The 19670-nt window shown below is 40.7% G+C and overlaps 1 protein-coding gene across 12 annotated transcripts in view; it reads left to right on the forward strand.

The window, feature by feature from the left end:
* Positions 1-19670, forward strand: part of tjp1a (tight junction protein 1a) — a 116131-nt gene that overhangs the window by 70591 nt on the left and 25870 nt on the right. For 6 of the 12 annotated variants that reach the window (XM_019867289.1, XM_019867287.1, XM_019867292.1 and 3 more), the window contains 7 exons: positions 11717-11773; positions 13125-13249; positions 13327-13429; positions 14343-14670; positions 14873-14979; positions 16459-16627; positions 16788-16914. In XM_019867289.1, the coding sequence (XP_019722848.1) occupies positions 11717-11773; positions 13125-13249; positions 13327-13429; positions 14343-14670; positions 14873-14979; positions 16459-16627; positions 16788-16914 (1016 nt within the window). Of the gene's footprint in view, positions 1-7658; positions 7853-11716; positions 11774-13124; positions 13250-13326; positions 13430-14342; positions 14671-14872; positions 14980-16458; positions 16628-16787; positions 16915-19670 lie in introns of those variants that run through there. The other 6 variants (XM_019867288.1, XM_019867290.1, XM_019867299.1 and 3 more) reach the window with 2 other exon arrangements.

Below are 19670 nucleotides of genomic sequence, written 5' to 3' on the forward strand. Positions count from 1 at the left end.
GTATGTGTAGATAAGATGAATACAAAGGTTTGAGTTCTGGGGCTGGTTATAACTCTGCCTGGCTTGCACGTAGTGTCCACTACCATCAAGTGAAGTTTCCAATCGATCCACCCACAGGGTATAATGGCCATCAGTGGTAAATCAGTGTTATACATGCATGGACATTGGGACATGGCGTTAAAAAGATAAAGAAAAAAAATCAGTGGTCACTGAAATACCCTGAAACTTATATTTCCGGAAAATTAACATTCCGTCCAAAATATACGGTCTCCGATGCTTTGTGGCTTGTCAGTATGCGTTTTGTCAGTTTCCAGTTAAACACTTCCAAGTTTATTTGGGTGACCATTTTGGGTTTTCCTTGTTTAACATAAGGGTACCAACAATGTGATCATTGCACGTGCACAAAGAAAAGAATAGTCTCTATTGTGACATGAAGGTGGTTGGTTCTAGAGCTGCTTTGCTGCATTTGGCTCAGTGTGTCTGCATGCAGTATGTGCCAGGATGGACTGAAATATCAATAGTACCGTATCATTACGGAGCATAATGTGCTTCACAGTGTCAGAAAGCTTGTTCTTAGCTGCAGGTCATGGGTCCTCCAACAGGATAATGACCTCAGCTAAAAATACCCAAGTTTTGCTTAGAAGAAAACATTGGACTATTCTGAAGAGCCTTGATCTAAAATACAGTATATCCCATTGAACATCTGTAAAAGGATCTCAAACATGCCGTTAAAGAAGGCATCCTTCAAGCTCGAAAGAGAGAGAAACATTTGCTCCGGCGGAGTGTCGATAGGTGCAATAGTCTAATTGAGAGTTCCAGAAATCATTTGATATAAAAAGCTTGTGCAACAAAATGCACAAAATGTACTTTAATGTTGCCGTTTTTGGTTGGGGTTTTACATTCTTCAGGCATAATGCCAAGACATAGGCCTTTGAATGGAATGGTTATGAGATGAAACATCTTGTAAACCTGGAAAAGCCAAAATATGGTTGATCGTACACATTTTTCCATCGATGACATGTTTCATCGTAGTTTAGTTATTAAGTGAGGTGTTTACCGCAATGCCTTATTTAGGTGCAGTGGTGCATCAGAAGCAGATGTAAATGTGTGACATTAAAGCAGAACTGTGTCTTGTTTGTTTGTTTACTGAACATATAAACAGATAATAGACATTTTGGCAGGAAGTAAACGAAAGTAATAAAATAAAAGAACTTGACCGGAAAAAAAGTCATCATTCAGATGACGCGTGGCACAGTGTTTACTTTCATAGACACTGTGCCACGCGTCCTCGTTTTTTTTTTGGGCACGTCACTGCTTTGTGTACGTGCGTGTCACATTACACATCAAATTTGTGTTTGTAATTTGAATGAGTGCATAATAAGATCTGATTTAACAAAAAAGAAAAACTGAATTGGGTATCACGCCCTGCAGTGTGAATGTAGCCTCAGAATAAGTCATTGTGTCGAGTGTTTGTCTTTCTACCATGTGTTGTGAAGTGCTATCAGCGTGCATGCATGGAGATGTCTACTGAAATAAGACCTGGTAGCAATCGGATACAGTATTAATCATTATGCAAATGAAATGAAATGAAAATGAATTAATATTGCACATTCGTCACTGGTTGCTACTGTATTTTATGTCTATTGTGGGGATGGCATTTGTGAAATTAAACAATGAGATACCAGCAATAAACTGGCTAGCGTAACCGTTATTGAGGGGTTTGTTTTACATGAAAATGTGTCAGTTGAATTGTGGCAACAACAGAATTACAATCAAACAGCCTGTGTTTATTGTTTGTTACGAACGCTGGATAGAAATATTGACAGATCTCATCACATACGTGCTCCTTGAAGCAGGTGTCCATTGTGGTATGTGTTGGTAGCACGGATGGATGTGTGATTTGCCCGCTGTGTCTTCAGTCTGCGCAGACTAAAGGCCAGTCACCAAGTCGTCTCTGCCCCCAACATATAATTTATGATCCATGGCGATACTGATCTTCCCACGAGCGTGTGAGATGGCCACACTATTGTGAATGCAACACCATCTGATATCCGATTAGTGGTAATAATATTGAGGTTCAAACACCCCCCGCCCCATGCCGAAGGTGGTGTGCTTTTTCCATCGATAACACAATGAAAAATGCTCTAAAAAGCAATAATCATAGTAGTTTTCCGTTTAAGATTTGATATACTATGCATTTGAGCAAAATATGCAATATTAATTGATACATAATTGATAACTGCAAGCGTACATATGTGCCTCTTTTATTGAAGGAATTTATGCTACCATCAAGTCAATTAAAAGTCACTTAAATTATTCATTGCATTCATGTTCATGTAGAAATAGTTTGCAAATAACTTGAATCACTGTCAATCTTTTTGCGAAACAAAATTACAATACACCAATTAAGACATTTATTATGCATGCATGGTAAATTTCAGAATATCTCGAAAACACACTTTCTGAAATAGGCGCAAAGCAAGAGATTTACTTCTGTGTCGCGTAATTTCATACTGGTTAATTGACTGGGCAGGCACTTGAGACGGAACTATTTGTATGCAAGGAAAAAAAAAGTCCATAATAAGTCCCCTTTAAGCTAAATCAACTGAAAGGGTTGTGCCCTTTTCTTTTTATTCTGAGCACTTTGCCTCTGTTGGCAGGGGACAATTAGTGCGGTTGAGTTGGGATGACTTTGCTGCTGGATAAGCTGCGTATGAGATGGAAAAAAGCCTATCTCAGTCTCTGGTCAGGATATACTCAAGCTATTTGCAGTCATCTGCACTTAACACAACTGCGCTCTGTAGGAATGTTTATATATATTTTTTTCCTCAAAGTCTGCACCTGATAAAAAAATAAAAGGTCAAGAAAATGCTGACCATGTGCAGAGTCATCTGCCACAGTATTAATTGACCTGCTAGATGCAGACATACAGGACTCTCCCCCCAGGTGAGAGAGAGAGAGAGAGAGAGAGAGAGAGAGAGAGAGAGAGAGAGAGAGAGAGAGAGAGAGAGAGAGAGAGAGAGAGAGAGAGAGAGAGAGAGAGAGAGAGAGAGAGAGAGAGAGAGAGAGAGAGAGAGAGAGAGAGAGAGAGAGAGAGAGAGAGAGAGAGAGAGAGAGAGAGAGAGAGAGAGAGAGAGAGAGAGAGAGAGAGAGAGAGAGAGAGAGAGAGAGAGAGAGAGAGAGAGAGAGAGAGAGAGAGAGACCAAATATTATAGGAGTGTTACAAAGATGTCCAGAGAGAGAGAGACCAAATATTATAGGAGTGTTACAAAGATGTCCAGATATTATTTGCGGAGCAGATGTTGACTCCAACTACGAATATATTTAATGAGAGAGACCAAATATTATATGAGTGTTACAAAGATGTCCAGATATTATTTGCGAAGCAGATGTTGACTCCAACTACGAATATATTTAACGTGGGTGGCACAGTGGTCGACCGGTTATCACGCCGGACTCATAGTGGAGCGTTCCAGATAACCGGACTCATAGTGCAGAGTTCCATTTTATCACATTTTTAGGGTTTGTTTATTTTTTTCCCGGGCATTTCAATTGGTGTCAGTTACGTGCAACTATTCGTGGGCAGGGCTGGTGCCATTACCCAGTACTCTAGAGTAAATGAACACGTTTTTGAAATAGATTTGTCCATTTTCTGATTGGATCGGTTATTGTTTTTTGTTTGTTTTTTTTAAACTGCGTGATCAGCTCCCAAATCCTGATTCTGTAAAGCCTTTCAAAAACAGACAGAGAAACATTTTCAATTATTTTGCATATCAGTATCAGTTTGAGCCAATCACAGCAAATCTTCCCAACCAACCCTAATGCATCAGATTTATATGCCGCTTTTCTGGACAATCGGACACTCAATGCGCTCACAATGGATACATTATTCATGCTTCACGCATTCACACTCTGGTGGCGGTAAACTATGATCTGTAGCCACAACTGCCCTGGGGCAGGCTGACGGAAACATGGCTGCCAGTGTGCGCCTCCGGCCCTTCCTTCCACCACCACGACCACAAATTCACACCCAGACGTACACCAGTATGAGTGGCACTGGAGGCAAGGAGGGTCAAGGACACAATGACACATGACTTGGACAAAGCAGGAATGCTTTCTGGACGACCTACTCGAACGTCTGAGCCATTGCCAAAGACGTACCTCATTCTACGCAGCAAAAGCAGTCATTTTATATTAAATTGTTGAGCATTTAGAATGTTATCTTTTTAAGAGCATTTTTTTATGTATTTATTTATTTTATTTATTTTTAAAACGTAGCCTACGTGTTCTGACTCAAAGGGACAGTAGCACGTATTTATCAGTACGAAACAAATATTTCTCATTTGTGTATACAGTAAATTGAAAGAGCTGTTTCACAACTTGTTTGGCATCAGGAGAGCTAAATAAGGTTTTTGTTTTAAAACATTTCTGATACCTCGCCCTGGCTCAGTATCAAATTTAGAATAGGTTCGTTGGAGATAGGCACTCAGAAATGAAACACAAGAGACAAATCTGCTACTAACAAATTGCACGTTTATTAGCGCCACAGAATATGTCACACAATCATTCAATAGCACAAGAGACAAATCTGCTACTAATAAATTGCACGTTTATTAGCGCCACAGAATATGTCAAACAAGCAAATATCAGTGTATCAAGCTCTTAGAATAGTATCCAGCCCTTACCGTGCGTCAATAGGATGGAGAGCCAACACCCCAGGTAGAGCGAGCTTCAATACCAGCTGGGCGTCCGTACGCAACCCTTAGCAGACTCTGGACTCTGCGAACTCCGGACTCTAGACTCTACTGACTCTAAACTCTCAGTATCCGAATCTCTCCTTTTATAGTCTAAGCGTGCCTGACGCCACGCTACCTTTGTTCTTAACAAATGACATTGCTCAACATCACATGACATTGCTGTTTATACAAAGACTGTGACATCGCTGATTATATCGCGACATCGCTGATTATATAGTGACATCGCTGATTATATTGCGACATCGCTGATTATATAGCGACATCGCTGGTTACAAAGCTATTGCGAAACATCTTTAAACATGGAAAAACAACACAATATAATTATTCTTACTTCAGTTTTCCTTATAAAATCAAACTTATTTTGAATAAAATCTTTGTCATTTGCTTTTTCAAAAAGTGAAGTGGAAAAAAAAAGTGAAAAAAAATCTAAAAATTTGAGATTGTATTTTAAACCTTATCACCCAGCTGTAGTTGAGGGTGAGAACAACATGTTCTTCCTCAAATGGTTGGCATGCCGCTGAGACTGAGGCATGTCTTCATGAATGTGGCAGTGCACTGGAAGAATCGGATTCACAGTCCTGACAGTCGTCTCCCGTTTTGCATCAAGCAAGCCCTCAGTCCATCCGTCCGTCCTTCTATTTATTTCCCTGCGTCTGCTGTCATGAGACAGCAGCAGCAGCAGCGGCGGCAATAGTCTTCAGAGGAAAGCATGGCTCAGATTAACGTTTTAATCCAAAAGCCTGGATTATAGGTTTTGTATTTTATTCGTAGCCTCACCAGTCCAGCAGTCACTCTTTGTCAGATAGTTTTCAGTCAGCGGTGTGTAAATGTGCTTATCTGTTTGTTCTGCTGAAGGGGGTCCTTGTGGTGTTTTTCATAGAGATGTATGACAGAGTAGAGCTGCTGTTTGAGACTAATTAACTCAAGCATATTAAAGCATGCCAGCACAACGCTGCATCAGTACATAGGCTCAGCAGCAGCAGCATCATCATCATCATCATTGTCATCTGCCTATTGGCGATTTGCCCTCATCTACCCAACCATGTGTATGCACAGTTCTGGCTGTCCCCTATCCCCCATCACAGTCACAAAACCTGTTCTAAAAATGGCCTCTGTCCATCAGAGCTTTCTGCAATAATGGTCTGTGTTGAGTATTAAATATACGTCGAGGAATGACATACTTATCAAGAGAGTAGGTACCTCATAGCTCGTCTTTTGTGCTGTCCTGGCTTCTCAGATGACACTTTGCTGCAATATAGAGTGGTCAGTGTAACTATCTGCCGCTTGTTTAACAGTCTAATTGTGCTGTGCTGTCCCCTCAAAATAACACAACACACAACCATTCATGTCTCAACCACTGGCAACAAAAGGGAGCCGAAAATGCCTAAATTGGACCCAGTTTTCCCCTTTACCCTCCCCAGTGTCATATGCCTCATTAGTGATAAAAATAGGGATACAATGGACCCCCGCATACTTGCAGGTTGGCACCCGTGGACTCTGTCCCCCCCCCCTTTTTTTCCCGTCATTTTTCATGGAAAATGCATATTGCACATCTATCTTATCTATCTATCTTTATATAATTATCTCTTTTTTTAATTTGGTTGTTTTTCCTCCCCCCAATTCATTTTAATGGCCGTCCGTCTCTTGTACGTGGATTTTTGCGAATGGTGGTAATCCACTGTACACCGGTGTCAGTACAGGTCAGAATGATGTTGATGAATCTAAATGCAATTGCAATTTTACTATGCCGTTATTCTTGTTCAGGGTCCTCTTCCCAAGTCCTCTTCCCAAGTATTTTATAACAAATAAGCAAAAAAAAAAAAAATATATATATATAAAATCTAAACACCGGTAGATGCTTTCCCCCATTATACAAAAGCTTTCCACACACTTTTGTTGTGTGACAATGTGCAGTCTTCTTTATCATGCAGCGGTGCAACCGTTTGATACCTTTTCCCACTTCGATTGTATGACAGTGGTCTGGAAAAGCAGGGGAGATCCCGATCTCTGAGAGGCATGCTCATCATCCGTTGCCATCGATGGTGGTAGTCCGGCAGCCATACAAACAACAGAGAGGAGACGGGCGTTGCACGGCAAAGATGGCTTTATTTATGGCACTCGTTCTCAATGTTCATTAAACTCAATTCAAGCTGCGCACTGCTTCACACACACACTTGTGCACTTTTCTCACGGACAAGCTGCCTCTCCCTCACACATGCGCACTCCACATACATACATCACACATTGAGCTCTCAGTCACGCCCAGGGAACATGTTAATTGTTGATTCAAACCTCAACAACTGTTACTGTACGCTTCATTTCTGCATCATAAAGAAAAAGCTTCACTTCTGCATCATTAAAAAAAGCACATGAAGAGAAAAAGAAGTGCATAGTAAATTGCAATTACAATATTGAGAAATCACAATTTTTCAAAAATGTTCAGCCATAATTGTCATCGTGCTGTACAATACTCTAAATGATTCTGTGGATGGAGGAAGACCGAAAAATTCAGTTACCATGGTTATTAATACTGCCTAATGCCACGTAAGATTCTTGTACAGAGTGGCAGTTCTTGTTGGAGTCGCCAGTTTAAATATTAGTCTGAAAATTTTGTATTGCATACTTAGAACCAGGTGTCCAATATACTGCAAAAATCTTTTAACAGCCATTTTTGTTTGCTAATGATCCTGATGGAAAAGACTACTTGACCTCCAAATAGTGATGGGATCGTGAGCTATCTAAGGAGGAATTTTAAACTTTTCAGTGGAGGCCGAAGCCGTTTCCTGCAAACAGGAAAGTGAGCGTTTTCCTGTGGGTGCTGTGGCTGTTCCTGCTTACATCCTGCCTCAGGCTGTCAAGGATTGCAGGAATACTAATCTAGAGCACTGGAAGGGTTTTACCTCGCTTTTGTCCCTCTCTAGAATGCTTACGCTCTGATCCTACCCAATATTCAAAAATGCAAGTAATAACTTTGGCTTATTGCACCATTCAAATGAATGGCAGAGACATGGGTAATTGTTTTTAATTGATCTGTTTTTTATTTTTCCTGCTGTTTTGAATTATTCCTGTGGTTCAGCTAGGAAGATGCTGGAAAGGTGAGTAGGAAATATTTAGATAACAGCGAGTTAGCCGCAGTTTACTTCAGTTTGTTTTATAAAGGGTTGCTCTGATGTGAAGGAATACGTTGGTTTCGGGTGTATTTGCCCTCAGGTAACTGTGGTCAAAATCAAGTTTGTGTTTTGATTGCTTTCAAGCCGAGTATGTGACTTACCTCTGTGTCTGTTTTTGGCTAACATGTTTGGTGATGCTCCTCAGCTGAGTTTTTTGCTTAATTGCAGAATGGATAAATTTTCTTTTTGAGGTTTTGTAGGATGGTGACATTATTTTGTGTGGGCTTCACAACGGATTCATATATGCGCAGACTTTCATGGCTTTCTCCAGCCGATTATTATTGTCCATATCATCAGTAATGTTCCATTCACTTCATCAGTATGCCCAAATTGAGCGGATTAGCCTTTGAAGAGTTTGAGCGAGGTTTTATCAACTGTATCGGACTGTGTGTCAAGGGCCAGGCCAAGGCAGGCTTGAACAAAGAGACCCTGTACATCATGATGTGTGTGTGTGTGTGTGTGTGTGTGTGTGTGTGTGTGTGTGTGTGTGTGTGTGTGTGTGTGTGTGTGCGTGCGTGCGTGCGCGCACAGTCATGTGTGTTTTGATTGCTGCTCTTTGTTTCCCAGCCCCCCAGCCTTGTTGGCCATAGTTCAAGCTTGACTAATAATGGAAGTATAAATACACTAGTTTGGGCAACATCAAGTACACTATTGTTTCATGCTGCAGTATTCTGTCACTTAAAAGAACCTTGTCCCTTTGTCCCGTTAGTCATTTTGTGTTTTCTCTGTATAGAAAATGAGACGTGAGAGGTTTGTGTGCTTTGCTACAGTGACGCGTAGTGTTCAAATAACAAAGTAAATACTTTTATAATCGGACACATTTTGAGCTTGCTTTTGTTGCAGAATTTGTCATCTTGTTGAAGAGAAATGTTTAGGAATATAAATGCCAAAATGCTCATTTGCCTTGATTACTCTATTTTTTTTTTGGTTAGATTTCCACCCTGATACTCGGGGTCTTAGGATGCTGATTATAGCTCTTACCCAACCAACCAGCCAATTAATTATCATTTCAGATTGCAGTGACTAATTACCATCACAATCTCGATGATAGTGCAGGCTGTGGACTCAGTAAATATTCAAACTTGTATAGGAGACAGGCGGAGCCCGCTATTTTTCACCACGGTGGCTTGAATCTTGAATTTGTTTAGTTACCAGTAGTGTGTTCCAGTTTTTATCTATTTATTTATTTATTATCTTGATATGCTAATTTCGGAGTATTGATGTCTCTTGAATGATTTGGGAGTCTTCACTTGCATATACTGTATGTGTTTCCCTAATGTGTCGACTGATACATTCCTTTGTGTAATCAGTGAAGCAAGTTCTTCTTCATACTTCCCTGCGTAACAGCACAAGCCACAGTCGAAGGACATCCGTATCTGCCCGATTTCCATGACCCAACCACCCTGTTGTTTCTCATGTGTAGTTCCCCACGGTGGGCCTGGCCAGTCGGACAAATGAGTGAGTGAATGGATGGCTGGATATATCACAAAACACTTCCGAGAACTGAATGTGTTCGGGAATGTCTGCGGAAGCAGTGGCTAAATGGGTCAGAACCCTTCGTACAATAACAGCATTACTGTGAGAGTTGAAGTGGCAGACGGGAGGGGTACTCGAGAGGGTCGGATAGTTTTGGGGGACACCCAAGCTTTGTGCCAATTATGAACATAAATAACATCCACAAAGGGCTACCATAGAAATGAGGGTCAAAGGGTTAACTGTGTTTTCAATAGGATGGGGCCGACTGATTCATTGTTGCAGATGACTGAAACGCTGAGATGAGTATCTAGAACTTAAGTAGACGTCACGCACAGTAGTGCAGTGTAGTTTTTGTTCTCTGCCAAATGTCTTATACTGTAATTTGAAGGGGAGGGGGGATTTGGTTACATAACACAAATGATTTGTGATCTGTTGTCGCAGTTTCCCACTAGAGGAGGTTTCCTTCCCCCTTTTTTATCTAATACACACAGGGCAACAATTTTCTGAAATGCAAGTAAACTTTTCTAGATTATTTTTTGACGCTGATTCCAAACTTGCCTTCATTTTTTTCTTGTTTTCATAATAATAATAAAAATAAGACAGCACTATATTGTATTAAGTAAGGGCGCCCCGGTGGTCCAGTGGTTAGCGCGTCGAACTCACAGCGCAGAGGTTCAATTCCAGCTCTGGCCTCCCTGTGTGGAATTTGCATGTTCTCCTCGGGCCTGCGTGGGTTTTCTCCGGGTACTCCGCTTTCCTCCCACATTCCAAAAATAGATGGATTGATGGATGGATGTATTAATTAATGTAGAACTATATTTTGCGATAAGCAACAGGTGTTTCATGCTATAAATGACAATGCATGGTAAAATCAATACGGCACAAATGTTTATAGATCAATATCTCAATAACCAAGTTTGCTCAAAAAAAAAAGGAAAGGCAATTTTTTTAGATCGGTGTCAAAAATATTTTACGGGCCATCTCTAATTAAAATGTCCTTTGGTCCTTTGTCATCTTCCAACGTTTTGCTAGGAAAGTGGAACAGTTGCTATATTAGCATTGGAATGTGTCTTTTTCATCATCATTTAGTTCAGGTACATTTGGTTAATTGTAGCTCCTGTTGGCGTGATAATGGACGTTGCACACTCTTCTTGTGAAAGAGGATTCTGTCTCCTGCTTAACCCGCCTTTTGAATGTGCATGTGTTCATATATATGAGTCTTTTTGACCTTCCATCTATTGCCCATTGCAATTACATTTTGATGCAGCCAAACAATATTAAAAGAGGAAGATAATGACAGTAAATGAGTATGGGCCTGAAGATGATGGATCAGATTGTGCAGCTATAATGTGCTGATTAAGGATGGGAAATGATCCCAATGATGGGTTGGGCAGAGAGCGCACACACAATGTGTTGTTTTGAAGGCCTGATTATGGAAGTGGTAGTTAATGTGCACTCTGCCACAGCCAGCTGAAAGCTCACTCCCTCCAGGCAGACAAAACCGACAGCAGTGGAGCTTCATTAGCTGGAAGCGAGCAATATAGAAATTACAAAATGCATTTAGGCAAGAGACATAAAAAGTTAGCTTCAGACCTAATAATTACCTTCTAGGTCCATGGAAAAGCAGCCATTCAGTGTAAAATGGCTCTTTTCTGAATTTAACTGCTTGAAAGCTGAAGAAACACGCATTCATACGGGAAACCGGGTTGACAGTTGATACAACCGAATGGTGAACATGAATGATGGCAATAGACGACCAGATAAACGTGTTAATCTTTGTTTCAGCTCTCTCAAATGATTCAGCCAAGAATAATATGTGCATGTTAACTCCGCTTCTCGTATCTCACTCGATCGCTAATGGCTCTTTACTCACATTGCTGTCATTCATAATCTTTTTACATCACATGTGGCCTGAGTTGTGGGTTCCCAATCATGCAAAAAAGCAAGACATTGCCTACTTTCCTATGACTGACTGTTTTTACTTTTTCGTGGCTGTCTTGGTTCACGATCTTCCATTACGAATAAGTGGTTCCTTGCTGAATCTTAAAATGCTTTGCAGCCAGTCATACCACATTTTGCATGCATTGTTTGGGTTTTTTGGTCAAATGGATATGTAATTTATAATGGCTATGATAAAATCATGGCATACATTTGTACTGAACTCAGACATGCACGATAATACATTAAGTGAAGAATGTGATTTTGATGTGATGTTATGTAATTAGCTATTTTGTATTGCTTTTTTTCTGGTCTAAACTTCTCAACAACTGTACACCATAATGAACATTTCCTTTGTATTTTCTTCTGTTGCAGAGTGCAGCAATGGAGGAAACAGTTATCTGGGAACAGCACACAGTGACCCTTCACAGGGTAGGTTTTTTACAGCCCTATAATTCACTTTGCCATTTCTTCTCTATTGTCCCCCGTCCCCGTATCTTGGGTCCTAATTGCAAAGTAGCTCTCATTTGTTCTGAACATCTCCCTCTACATTGCCACATGTCGTCTACCCAATCAAATGTCTTCTGTCTTTGTACTGAGAGGACCAGCTGTAGGAGCAGGATGTATGGTGCTGGAACAATAGTCAAGGAGCCCAGATGGCAGGAAACAAAGCTAAAGGAAGAAAGACATCAGCATCCACTTCCTAACTACTTCTTTTCTCTTCCTTCCTGCTCAAAACAAAGAGGGACGTGTATGGCACTCTTGCTTTTTGTCAGATTTCATTTTCATAGACTCACCGCACCTCCGAATCATATGAAACAAAATGAGTATCAACCACTGATCAGTCCCCCAGGCGGTACTTTTGAGCAAGGTATTGGAGCACGTGTTTGACTCCCAGGAAATATGGAGTTGGTCCCGCTTTTGCAGCTATAAGAGCCTTCCCTCTCTGTAGATACTTTCGATGCATTTTTGAAGCTTGTCGTTGGAAATGTTTGTTCATTCAGCCAAATGTGAGGTCACTGACGTTGGCCAAGTGGGCCAGGCTCATTACTATCTCCTTTTTAGTTCATTCCAAGAGTGTTGGGTGGGGTTGAGGTCAGTGCGCTCTGTGCAGGGCAGTCGAGATCTTTCACACCAAACTCATCCGAGTATACATTAATGGAGCTTGCTTTGTGGACTGGAGCACAGTCATGCTCAAACAGAAAGTAGCCTTTAGCAAACGGTGAATTTGACAGTATACAATGTTTCAAAAATGGATTTCATAGAAAAAAGGGTTTGCAGGAAAATAAAGGCCACAACGGTGAATTGGACACGAAACGCACCTTGCCTGATAATGAAATAATAGTGATTTGCGGCTGCATCTTAAACATTTGCAGAATGAATGAAAATAGTCATTTCCAAAACTGAGGCTAGAAAATATTTTCAGTTGACCTTGTTGTGCCCCATGATCAAATTGACGAGAGTACCGGTCTAGACTGGCCTGGTTGTTGTAATCTAATTAGTAGATGCTTTAGTGAGGCTGAAGGAGCGGCGTGTTGTTGGGCACAGTTGCTAGCCTTTTGGCTCTCTGCTGATTTTGTGGATGCAAGTTTACATCACATGGCCTGCTTCTGTAGAGCTGTCTGTTGTGGGTGGAAACATGCTCCACAAACATATTTGGCTTCTGTTTCTTGCAATACGACAGATTTAAAGAGCTAGATGTAACAACTGGTTTATTGACGCATTTTAAATAGCATCATAGTATGCCACATCAATATGTTGTGATTTATCTTTTTCTGCGCAGGCTGCTGGATTTGGGTTTGGTATTGCCATCTCAGGTGGGCGGGACAACCCACATTTTCAAAGTGGGGAGACGTCCATCGTGATATCTGATGTTTTAAAAGGAGGTCCAGCAGAGGGGTTGCTGCAGTAAGTTTCCACAAGATTCCTTCAACATACCTGCATATATTTCCCTATGTTAAGTATCTTCATGTTGGATTTTTCAGAGAAAATGACCGTGTGGTTATGGTGAATGCAGTGTCTATGGACAACGTGGAGCATGCATATGCTGTACAACAACTGCGCAAGAGTGGCAAAAATGCAAAGATAGTAAGTTTGACATGATGATTTTTCATACCCCTTTTTCTGCCTTTTTATGCTTGCCGTCTTTGTACAAAGCCACCAACCCCAATTAAACTTATGCAGCTAGTTTTCATGGGTTGCCAACTATCTGCAACTAGTTATGCTGCATTCCCACATTAAACGGTAAGTAAAAAAAAAATATATATATATATATATATATATATATATATATATTGTCAATCAAAATCTTTGCTCGGCAAATAAAGTGTGATTGCCAATTGGAAACCTCATGACAAGATTGAAAAGTGCCTTGTCATACAAAAAAAAAGTCAGGCTCGTTCCACTCTCTCTTCTTTCTTCCCCCACGTTCCTCTCTATATTCTTCACTGATGCCAAAATGGAGCTACAACTCCACTGCAATATGCTTTTTCCTTGACTATATTAGCACATTGTTTGTGATTTGGTTTCAAAACTTGTTTCCCCTAAGAATGCCAGAGGTCAAGTTTTTATTTTATTTTATTGGATTTATGTTTTGCAGCAGGTTTGGGATTGTTTGTAGATGTGCGAGGGTCAGTCTTGTGTAGTTTATCACGTTGCTCAGTGTGCAGCTCAAGGGGGCATTTAAAGTCTGTCATTCTGTTACACTGCCCATGTGTAAGGGAGTATGAAGTTTAACACATGCCACACACACACACACACACACACACACACACACACACACACACACACACACCCATGTGTATTGAAAGCAGTTGTTGCTGATGGCGCCATGCATTTAATTATCTATGCACTGGAACCACTTTGATGTGTTGTGTCTGAAGGACAAGTGAATAAATCCTGTCTGTACTGTCATGCTGCTGACGTGCCCTTTTACTGGGATGCCAGAATGTGAAAAGTGGCTACTTTGTGTCCCTTACGACTCCCATCTTTTAATTCTCAGACTATTCGGAGGAAAAGGAAAGTACAGATCCCTGTTTCTCGGCCAGGGGACAGGGAGACCATGTCAGAGCATGAGGAAGAGGACAGTGACGAGGAAGATGGCTATGAGCATCACAGTGGTCGTGCTGGCCAAAGTGCCTATGCTGGCGCAAGTGGAGGCACGAGCAGTAGTCGACGACACGATCGTGAGCGCAGCAGTAGTGGAAGACGGGATCACAGTGCCTCACGGGAAAGGAGCGTTTCACCACGCTCTGATCGACGTTCACAAGCCTCCTCTGCTCCTAGCAGGCCTTCCAAGGTCACACTTGTCAAGTCGCGGAAAAATGAAGGTGAGCAACATAATGTCGACTCGACATGACGGGGCACAACACAAAATGTTAGACGAGCAACATAATCTAACATTGTCTCCAAATACGGTGAGAAAGATTTGCTGTGCATTCCGAGTTCAGTCTGAATGATAAACTGTGAAAATGCTTTTTATTGGCTCGCTGCTGCTAACATTCTTTTTGTTATGTATTTCAACACCGAAAGCAGAATATGGACTGCGGTTAGCCAGCCATATTTTTGTGAAGGATATCTCGCCCGAAAGCCTAGCTGCTAGGGATGGAAACATCCAGGAAGGAGATGTTGTTCTGAAGGTGAGAGACTAAAGAGTGATTGCATGCGGTTGTGTTTAAAAGATTTACATTGCTTGTATTATGAATGGTGAAAGAAGCTGAGATTGTTCCTTATTATTTTTTAATGGAAAATGACAATCCAGTTATTGTGTCACTGTGATCCACGAGGCCTTGTGGCTTTTACAGTGGTACCAATACTTCATTATCAATTGTCACACATTCCATTTGTTTCTCAAGTTAAAGTCACTTTGTCTTGAGGAGTGCAAATTTGAGATTTTATATTAATTGACACACTGTTGCCATCCTTATACTGTAAATAGTCGTATCCAGACTCCCCTGGTGGCTCTTAAAAAAGACTAATAACAAACCTAGTGATTCTTTCTGGTGATAGAGTGACACTCTGTCTCCAATACATTCGGCGTGTGAGATGTTCTCCCCCCGCTGCATTGGCTGATTTGACTGCAGCTTCATGTAATGTGCAGCTGCGTCTGTGCATACTGCACTTGATATGATGATGTTGAAGGCGGATCCACCACAACCAATCTGGAAAACGGAGAATTAGCCTTGCGGTCCAGGTGTCCCTCCCTGACTTAAGTTCAAGTAGTCCAAGTGATGCTACGGTCAAACCCAAGGTGAAACATCGCTTCGCTTCAATTTTCACTCAGGAGTTTGATGACAAGATAATATGCCACGTGACAGCGAAGAAGCGGAGGGGCTTCCTCCTCTGACAGAAAAAAAGGAATCTATGAACATCACGCGTCAATCAGTTGGCTGGTGATTGTGTTTAAAACTGGAAGCTGGCTGTGCTCTGCTTATCCACAGACCACAATCAGTATTTTATTCCTCCATTCTTATTCCAAGTTACCTGCACAGGACTCTGTGTGCACCCTGTTTCTCAATGCGGATTGGCTGTCGTGTTGCGATTGATTGGCTGCCATGTTGCGATGTGCGTCCTGTAGTTCAATTTTGTGTTTGGTTTGACCGTAGTATACACAAATTATTCCACTACACTCTGGAGCCATGAGCATGAGCTCCTAACACTGTGATAAAGTGCTTGAGTGGAGAAAAAAGTAATTAAGAGTATGAAAATAGCCAACTTGAATGTGTGATTGTAAGTGTTGTGAATATTGAAATTTGGCTTCAAATCACGTTTTATAATCGCATAATGTTGGTGTAAATAGCTCCATGCCTTATAAGGGGGGGAAAATACATTTTGTTGGTATGTTTGTGTACGTACATTCATCATCTAACATCTTTTTGTCATTGGATAGAATAAGATCCTATTATGACAAAGCTATTAATTTTGAGTAAAAGTCGAGTATGCTTCGTTGCAAGTGGTTGTTGCTATGATACTTGTTGATTCCAATTTCTAATATATAAATAAGTATGCAGGGTTGCTGATTATATCTTTTATTCTCATGATTCTTTGGTGACTCAGTTGTAAACGCTGCACATGATTATGCTATTTCTCAATGGGCATCCATCCATTTTCCGCACCAGATCAATGGCACAGTTACTGAGAACCTATCATTGATAGACGCCAAGAAGCTGATTGAGCGATCAAAGGGCAAGCTGAAAATGGTTGTTCAGAGAGATGACCGAGCCACGCTCCTGAACATTCCTGACCTAGATGACAGCATTCCATCAGCCAATAACTCCGATAGAGATGGTGAGATAACAGGCTTGAAAGATGCAACACGAGACTGATTAGATATATATTTCCTCAATAGACAAAGTATTTATTTCAGCACTTACTACTTCATATAAAAAAGATATGTCTTGTTTTTGGACTTCATGAGCTCCTGAAACATTTGATTTGACTTTCACAGACATTTCAGAAATACATTCACTGACATCAGACCATTCCAATCGATCCCGTGGCCGGGGACGATCACCTGACAGGAATGAGCCATCGGACCATCTGCGGCTCTCACCTCGGCAGATCACCAATGGCAGGTATTGGAGTAATCACTGGCAAATTACTGATTTAAACTGATGTGCAAAATATCTGTCCCATATGCATTGTGATACATCCACACTGCCGTTGCTGCACATGCAGTATATGTAGCATCTTCACACCCACAGCTTGGGTGCCGACTGCCCACCATGAATGCATCAATCAATAGCTGAAATCATAACATGCATAAACCATCGACCTCCCTCTGGAATGATCAATGCATTTTTCTATGCCTCCCCCAGTTTGGGAAGGAAAGCCCCATTGATCCATCTTCTTGTTTCCTCGCCGACTGTGTTTGAAAGTGACTTTTCTTGCCAAAACCTTGAAACCATTTTAACCAACATAGAAACAACCAAACATTCTGAATATTTGCCAAGTCACATACTGAATGTAAAAAAATATCTGATATTTGATTAATTAGTCTTGCTAATACAATTTTTATTATATTTAGTGTGCTAATATAAATTATTTGGTTGCATTGGTGAGTATAAGAGATGCACAAAGAAATACGACCATCCTCGACTAGAGATTTTGTTATATATATCAAATGATTAGTTTTATATACGAGCGTGTGTGTGTGTGTGTGTGTGTGTGTGTGTGTGTGTGTGTGTGTGTGTGTGTGTGTGTGTGTGTGTGTCGCCTAGCATTTCAACCTTACATTGAAAAACAACAGATTAAACATCTTGTTGGCTCAGCTCTTGGAGGCTTGTGGATAGACAGTAAAACAAGACTGGGGAGTAAAACAGGCTTGTCACTTTCGTAAAGGAGCCATCAGCCATGCTCCAACTGGCCGAAACAAGAAATGCTTGTCAGTTGCCAGTTTATGGTCACAGTATTTTGAGAAGTTAATTTGAAAACAGTCAATCTCTTCAAGTCTTGAGTCCAATGTTAGGCTTGCAGAAGTGTTTTTCTTTTTTCTCTCCTGTTTTGGGCTGGTGACTTATGTGGGACAGAAAAGTGTGACAAAGTGCCTTGTCGCATGCAGATGAGATGAGTAGGGGACAAGAAAAGATAAAGTAACTAAAATGGTCGTTAATTTCAAACCTGTAGAGTATTTTATCAAGGGAGGGCGGTGCTGTCTGCCCGGCATCGTGTACTTTGAGGCTACTGCGAAGTATCTCCTAATGGAAAACAGTCAGGGTAAATCGTGTTGCACATTGCAAAAGATCCAGACATTTCAATTTTGCAAAAGCAGTGGTTCGTCAAAACGCTGGAAACTTTTGACCCATGATAAGTGCTTCCGAACTACAAGTATTTTCTCAAGCTCACCCTGCCTCATCGATACAACTCAACGTGAGAGGAGTGTAAGAGAGCAAGAGGTTGACACCAGACATGAACCAGCTAAGCCATGTAGTTTGGCGGATCATTTTATTGGGTTTAAATGTTGAACAGGCACACACATCAAAATGTCAATTCATTAAGGATCATGTTTATATATATATGTTCGACTACAGGGGAATTTTTCAAAGCAAAACTAAGTATTTGTATTACTTCTCTTGATGCAAGTTACTGCTTGCAAATGAAACTTTCTGGGGAAAAAAAAGCTTGTTTTGGTGTCAAAAGCAGATGTGTTTGAATAATGGCATTGTCATGTTCTTTCTGTAATGTATTAAGATCTGAAGTCTGACTTTGGAGGGAACAAAACCCCGGACTTTATTTAAAGGCCTCATCAACCATCCCAATATGTTGTTCATTGCCACAGCCACTAATAGTTGACTAGTTTTTCCTTTAATTCAAATGACATCTCAATATATACTCTACATACAGCCAGTACTTTTCCTTTTGAAATCACATTGTTTGGCTGGCCTTTATTTTTCATTTATTATTTTTCCCTTTCATTTCATCAATACTATCATTTTAATTTGGCCATAAATACACAAAAGCATAGAATTCATAACTGTGGGCCTCATTTTGTATGCAGATTCTGAGTTTCTTCCAGTTTTCACACTGCATTTGTAAATGAAGCATTAGAAGAGGAAATAACAATACGCCTGTCACTAGACTATGACGTAAGTGAATGATTATCTCTCCGTTTCAGGAGGATAAAAGGAATTTGACATACTTCCCACAGTGCTTTGACCAAGGACAGATGGTTTGCTTAACCTGATTGGCTGCAGGATTTAGAAGCATTCTTTTCCTTTGGACAAGACATGTTCACTATTATTGAATGGACCAAATCATTTACAACTCTCTTCATGCAGAGTATCTCTTATTGGACATGAGTTTATTTTGGGCGTAGGAAAGTGTTTCTCAGTGACTTCTATTCCAGTGCCTCGCTAGGTGTCATGGTGCAGCTTACCCAGACATACGAGTGAGTAATTTGCAATTTTTTTTCTTTGAATATTATTTAAATTTTATTGACAGTAAAAATGTTGTATTCCTTTCCATCTTTTATTTTTGTCAGTCATATTTTGATTTGATGCTCAGACCGAGATACTATGTATGGTGTTAGTGTTTCTTCTGATAAATGTGTTGAATTGTGAGTTGTACTGATCAATGTGAAATCATTCAAGCCACAGCACTGGCTGTCATTTTTTTACCCATTTTCAAGCATTAAACAGTACATTTGTACATCCATCCATCCATCTTCTAATCCGCTTATCCTCACGAAGGTCGTAGGCGTGCCGGAGACTACCCCAGCTGTTTTCAGACAGTAGGCGGGGCACACCCTGAACTGGTTGCCAGCCAATTGCAGACATTTTCTCCAGTCGAAATTCTATTATTGTAATACTGTTATGATGACATGGAGTTCTTT

This window comes from Hippocampus comes, unplaced genomic scaffold, assembly GCF_001891065.2.
Source record: "Hippocampus comes isolate QL1 unplaced genomic scaffold, H_comes_QL1_v1.1 scaffold2, whole genome shotgun sequence".
NCBI classification, from domain to species: Eukaryota; Metazoa; Chordata; class Actinopteri; order Syngnathiformes; family Syngnathidae; genus Hippocampus; species Hippocampus comes.